Here is a 6,783-nt window from a genome sequence, read left to right as displayed (position 1 = left end):
GTTGTTTCATGTTATTGATCATATTTAGTCTACCTCCCTAATGAGAATAATCAAAGCTAACATTCTTTGAAATTTCTCAATGTGCCAGGTTTTGTTCAAGTGCTTTACATGGATTAACTCATTGAATTTTTACAACAATCTTTTGAGATTAATGCTATTATCTCTATTTTACAGATGAGGAAACTGAAACTCAGAAAAGTCAAGTAACATTCCCAACCAGTTAGTGGCAAGGTCCTGTCTTGGGATCTTGGCAGCCTGACACCAGAGCCTGTGTGTTTCAACATGAAGTATACCATTTGTAGAATATAAGTTTCCTGAGGTCAGACACTCTTGAATTTCTGACAGGGGGAACATAGAGCTAAGCATATAGAAAACTGTCAATACATATTTTATAAGGAACTGTTTCATTATTTAGAATCCCTGAGAGACCAAATTGTGTATATTTCTTTTATATTTTCCATTGCTGCTCAAGTAATGCTTCCTAACTAACCAACCAACCAAGTAGGGAAGACCTTCTCTATGATAGAGTTCCATCTACTAAACCAAACTTCCTCAGTAAGACCGATCTTCAGAAGGCGGTCCTCAGCAGAACTAAATGCAGGGAGAGCTCCCAGGTGTTCCACCTCATCTACTGTGGTCTCCTCTTTCCACACCGCAGAGCCCTGGAGATATATGGAAGGAGCAAACCTGAGCCAAGGGATTGAGTTTGAGCTCTTGGGCTTCACCAGTGACCCCCAGCTCCAGATACTGCTCTTTGTCGTGTTCCTGGGCCTGTACACCATCACTGTGTTGGGGAATCTGATCATGTTCTTTCTGATCCACGTGAGTGCCGCCCTGCACACTCCCATGTACTCCCTCCTAAAGAGCCTCTCCTTCTTGGATTTCTGCTACTCCTCCACGGTTGTCCCTCAGACACTGGTGCACTTCTTGGCTCATAGGAAAGTAATCTCCTATTTTGGCTGCATGGCTCAGATGTTCTTCTATGCAGGTTTCGCCACCAGTGAGTGCTATCTCCTTGCTGCCATGGCCTATGACCGCTATGCTGCTATTTGTAACCCCCTGCTCTACCCCATCACCATGTCTCCTGGGGTCTGTGCTTCTCTGATTGTGGGCTCCTACAGTGCAGGATTCCTCAATTCTCTTATTCATACAAGCTGTATCTTCAGTCTGAAATTCTGTGGTGCTCACGTGGTCATCCACTTCTTCTGTGATGGACCACCCATCCTGTCTCTGTCTTGCATGGACACCTTGCTGTGTGAGATCCTACTCTTCATTTTTGCTGGCTTCAACCTTTTGAGCTGCACCCTCAGCATCTTGGTCTCCTACCTCTTAATTCTCATCACCATCCTAAGAATGAACTCAGCCCAGGGCAGGTTTAAGGCCTTTTCCACGTGTGCTTCCCACCTCACTGCTGTGTGCCTCTTCTATGGCACAACACTTTTTATGTACCTGCGCCCCAGGTCCAGCTACGCCCTGGCCCAAGACCGTATGGTTGCAGTGATCTACACTGTGGTGATCCCAGTGCTGAACCCCCTTGTCTACTCTTTGAGAAACAAGGATGTGAAGGAAGCTTTAAGAAAGGTTTGGGGCAGGAAAATAATGGAATGACCTCAACTCACACCATATATCTTTAGGAAGCCAAGGGACATTTACCTTCTGTGGTGCTAACCTGAGCACATTTCTATGCTCACCCTGTGAACAGTGGGCATGCTCTCTGGTCTGCGGGTGCTTCTGACCTGCTGCAGAAAGAGTTGGTGGTGTCATAGAGACTAGAAAGAAGTGAGAAGGAGTGTCTGCTTGTTGCATAATTGGACTCATTGACAAGAGTTAGTCATCATTTTGTTCAGATGCTTCGTTCACATCTCCACATTTGTGAATGTTTTGTTCTATTATTAGATATTGACATTTATATGCTTCATAATAAAGTCTCCCCTTAACTAACTTGAAAACCTTGGCTACTTGGGGAAATCCTCTCCATTCTTTACAATCTACTCTTTGTAAAAAAAAGTGACCCATTGGCTTAAAAATTTTTTTTTTATTATCTAATTATTTGAATGATACTATAAAAACAACTTCAAAAGTTCACATGATGTTTTGTTGTCTTTTTTGACTTTTTCCTGGCCAAATAGTGGTCACTTTCAAGCTGGATAAACTTGGGCAAATTATTTAACTTTTCTGAGTTACAGATATTTCATTTTTTAATTGGTATGTTTTCAATTAAGTATTCAGTTAGATATTGCAGGTAAATCATTCAGTATACAACAATCATTCATATGATCCCTTACCTTTTCCTTTATTCCAACGCCCCTAAGTTCTCACAAAGTGAGAGAAGAGGACATTTTCTGCCTCAAAGACTTGTCCCTGCTCGTGTTCTGTTCATGGTAATTTGTAAGTTGTGATTGAATGAAATGAAACATTTTTAAATAAGAAGAATCATATAAAGGGAACTCAAACAAGCATGATATTCCTGGGCTCTCTGTCCTCATTGATAAACTTGAGGAAAATAAAGCAGGCATGCTTGGATAGTCCCACCTGCACCGGTTCAGTGCATTCATGACGGTCAGCAAAGTCTGCCTAACTCTGGAATTTAGTTTCATTACGACTTTTTCCCCACAGATACAAGCCAGGTACTCTATTCTAGCCTTTAACAGTAACACAACTGATATTTTTTCTCTCTGTCTAGTTATGTTTTATTCTTCTAAGTTCTTCAGAATCAGGAGGGGAAGAATGGTGCTATATATTGACACTCACACAAAGATCCAGATACTAAATTTGTTCCTGAATTTTAATGGAAATTTCTCCTTTTATTATAAAGTTTACTGTTAGCCTTTAATGAATAATGTTGATCATATTTAAGTACAGTTATTTCCTTTCGGTGCTAATTAGAGATTTTATTAGTGGCAGTGTAGTACAGTTGATAAGGATGGGGACTTTTGAGCCACACTAGCCTGGTTCGAGTCCTGGCTCCATCATTTCCTGTATGTATGACATTATATGACCTCTCTGAATTTCAGTTTTCTCTTTTGTAAAATAGGGATAATAATAATTGTAGCGATACAGTTGTTGCTAGGAGAATTAAGTAAGTCAATGCATGCAAAACACTTGGAACAAATGTTTGGCACATAGTAAGCACTTAATAAACATCAGTTGTTATTACCAGAAGTGGCTGCTGACTTTTATCAAATGCCTTTTCAATAACTCTTGATATAATCACGTGATCTTCCTCCTTTATTATGTTCCCATGGTAAATTGAAGACATAGATTTCCTAATGTTAAACCACTTTGTTTCCTGGAGTCTTACTTGATCATGAAATGGCTTTCTTTTAATAGACTATTGATTTGAAAAGAATTTATTTAGCGTTTTGGTGTCTATATTTAAAGAAAAAGTTGGTCTATAGTCTTTTTGCATTATATTTATTGTTCTTTAGTATTAAAATAGTTTTATAAAATATATTCTTCTTTTCCTATAGTGTAGAATAATTTAAACAAGATAGAAATATCTATTCTTTTAAAATGCTGTAAAACCATCTGAGATTGGTGCCTTTTTAAAATGTAGATCTTTAACTACCTTTCCAATTTCTTTTAATTATTTGTTTCATTTTAGTTTTTCCCCTGCTTATTAAGGCAAATTAATCATTTGTGTTTTTCTCAAAAATAATTTCCTCTTCTAGATTTTCAAATTTGTTGCGATGCGTTGCACAAAATATTCTCTTACAATTTTTGTATTTGTATTTGTTCTCTGGGTCAGCACCATCTACCCTGCTGCTGACTCCTTTAGGTGTCTCCAAATAATTTGTTCCACTTTTAGGGCAATGTAAAAAACATCCTATTTCATAAAACGAGAGAAATAGATTAAATGGTCTGTAAAGGCCTTCTGGATTCGAACATCTTATACGATGAGCATTTGAAGAAAGGCAATGTTGAGGAATGATTCAACATATACTGAAGTGCGAGACTGCCTAGATTCTAGCCCCACCTTCACTCACTGGCTATGAAACCATCTTTTACCTCTCTGTGCTATAGTTTTTTTCATCTGTGAAATAGGGATAACAATAAAATCTATCTCTTGTAAGGAACTGAAAATTAAATGACATAATATCTAAAACAGTGCCTGGCACATAGTAACTCTTTCATATAAGCTACTTTTAAACTTATAAGTTGTTTACTTATGGAATTTTTCATTTAATATTTTTGGGCCGTGGGTAACTGAAACCACAGAAAGCCAAATCGCAGCTAAGGGAGGGACTATTGCATTAAATCCATCCTACCTGCTATTTAACTGTATTAATACCACACCAATGTAAAAATATTTTAAAACATACACATTTAACTTTATTTATCGCTGTCACTTAAAGCTTGATTTTATAGAATACAAAAGCCCTTTTTTTTTTTAAAGTGTGTTTTTCTGGGACCCATCAGCTCCAAGTCAAGTAGTTGTTTCAATCTAGTTGTGGAGGGTACAGCTCACAGTGGCCCATGTGGGGACTGAACCAACAACCTTGTCGTTAAGAGCACCGCACTCTAACCAACTGAGCTAACCAGCCACCCCCTAAAAGGACATTTTTAAGAGTTCTGTGTCACAGGAATTTAAACAGTAAAAATAGCAATAGCTTTATAGGTTTAAGTTATATAAATTAAAATAAAATAATTGAAAAAATTTTCAATATGGAAACTATACAAATGAAATAAATGGCAAAAGGACCTAATAACAATATTTCATTGTTTATTGATTATCAGTTAGTTTAGGACCTAAACAAAGATTCTGAATATTCACACTTCTTTTGCTGTGTTTCATATTTAAATGTCTCCCTACTTATATTCTGAGTCAAGCTACTTGATCAACAGGTCTAATTTAAGAAGGCATTTAGCTTTATAGCAAAAGTTTTTCCATTTGTAGTTAACCACCTTCAAAAAAATTGACATTGCAGTGCTGATGTAATCTGCTGGTTCCCTTTTGAAGTGTGCAAAAAATTATGTCAACCCTATGGAAAGTGAAACAGGTACCAAAAAAATGGAACAAATTACGCACAGTTCAGTAAAGTATAATGTCAAGTTTTCCCCATCTAAAAATTAACCAATGAAATAAAACATATCGATTATAGATTATTTGGTTTCAGGAAAACCACAGTCGAGAATTACATTATTGTTCTCATCACATCTTCAGTCATTGACAGCGATTTTGTGGACCACCATGTTATTTATTTTGTGGATTGTAGTAGTGAATTAACAAAGACTTCCTCAGAATTGGTAATGAACTGTGGTCCTGACTCTTCCCATTTTTCAGGTACAACCAAATCTTTGTCTGTATAAATCAGTAGTTGATCAAATGAACAAAAAAAATCTCCAGCAGTGGCAGAAATGTCACTGTAGCTGTGATCTGTCTGATTACTGAACAGATTTCATCTTGGAAAGCTTTCTGAGACTTTTCTCTGGGTGTACCGTCCTCTTTGGCAGTCTTGTCACACTCAGTATCAAACTGGACTCTTTCAAGGACCTCACCACTTTCAGTATTTGAAATGACTACCACCAGTTTCTGGACACTTAACCAATCTTTTAGTTGTCCACCACATTATTTAGGTATTTTATGAACTCAGCACCGGAAGTTACAAGTAAAGTGAGTCCGTATTTCTCCACTTGAGTAAAGGTTTCAGATGGATACACGCCACGCTGATATATAATGCTGCTGATGCCAAATGAGAAGAATTAGGCCACGATTTCGATTTCGGCGCTCCTACGCAGGGCGGTGCGTTGCTCTGGGAGAGAAGCAGCGCCATGACCAGGCGACTGCAGGGACTCCACAGCAGCTCCTGGCATTGGTTTCAAAAGTAACGGCGCAGCACCAGTTTCCCATTTTATTAATTTCAGGTTTTTCTTTATTGATTCCTTCTTTCTGCTTTCTTTTCATTTATTTTGTTTTTCTTTTGTGAAGTTATTAAATACTGAAAATCGATAAAAGAATATTTTTAATGTATTTATGTCTGTTTATCTATATAATCTATATCAATTGTGTAATGACTAAAAATAAAATGCAATCACTCATAATCCAGCTAAAGACAATATTACTAATCTAGTAGGAGCTGTTCTTGTTTTATCTACTAGGGGTGCTTATTCATAATTCATGTGGTTTGGGTTTTGATTTGTAGTAGTTTTTGCATGCTGGAAACTAATCTTTTGTTGGTTAAATGAACAGCAAATATCTTCACATAGTTATGTCTTTTAACAAATGTAATTTATTTTCTTTATGATGTGTTGAGTAACAGGAGGTCTTAATTTTATTATCAGCAGACTTATCAAGCCTTTCCTTTCTGATTCGCATTTTTAAAATATGTGTCTCAAGAATCCTTCTCAACTGTAAGATCATAAATATATTCTCATATGTTTTCTTCTAAATGTTTTCAAGTTTTGCCTTCATATTTGTTTTGCTGTTAGGTTGGGATTACATTTTTTTCCCTTCAAAATGGAGACTCAGTTGTCCCAGACCATTTCTTGCATAAGTTTTCAATACTCCACTGATCTGCAATGCCAGTTTTGTTATAAATTAAGTTTCCACACATGTGAGTCGTTTTCTGGATTCTCAATTCTCTTTCATTGGTCCATCTGTATTTCTCTGCATTGATACCACACTGTCTTTTTTTTGGCGGTGGGGACTATTGGGGAACAGTGTGCTTCTCCAGAACCCATCAGCTCCAAGTCGTTGTCCTTCATTCGAGTTGTGGATGGTGCAGCTCAGCTCCAAGTCCAGTTGCCATTTCAATCTTTAGTTGCAGGGGGCGCAGCCCACCA

The 6,783-nt window shown here is 37.4% G+C and overlaps 1 protein-coding gene and 1 pseudogene across 1 annotated transcript; one reads left to right on the top strand and one right to left on the bottom strand.

The window, feature by feature from the left end:
- Positions 1 to 489: 489 nt before the first annotated feature.
- Positions 490 to 1,670, top strand: LOC117023354 (olfactory receptor 5AU1). Its single transcript, XM_033107954.1, has one exon. The coding sequence runs from the start codon at positions 520 to 522 to the stop codon at positions 1,606 to 1,608; it is 1,089 nt and encodes a 362-aa protein (XP_032963845.1). The 5' UTR covers positions 490 to 519; the 3' UTR covers positions 1,609 to 1,670.
- A 3,490-nt stretch (positions 1,671 to 5,160) lies between these two features.
- On the bottom strand, positions 5,161 to 5,814 carry LOC117023162 (mitotic spindle assembly checkpoint protein MAD2A-like; annotated as a pseudogene).
- Between the last annotated feature and the right edge of the window lie 969 nt (positions 5,815 to 6,783).

Source organism: Rhinolophus ferrumequinum, chromosome 6, assembly GCF_004115265.2.
Source record: "Rhinolophus ferrumequinum isolate MPI-CBG mRhiFer1 chromosome 6, mRhiFer1_v1.p, whole genome shotgun sequence".
NCBI lineage: Eukaryota > Metazoa > Chordata > Mammalia > Chiroptera > Rhinolophidae > Rhinolophus > Rhinolophus ferrumequinum.
This window is presented reverse-complemented; position numbering and strand designations above follow the sequence as displayed.

What these genes read in the sequence shown, in the direction of transcription:
- LOC117023354 (XM_033107954.1), top strand. Translation starts at nt 520, where the DNA reads ATGATAGAGTTCCATCTACTAAACCAAACTTCCTCAGTAAGACCGATC.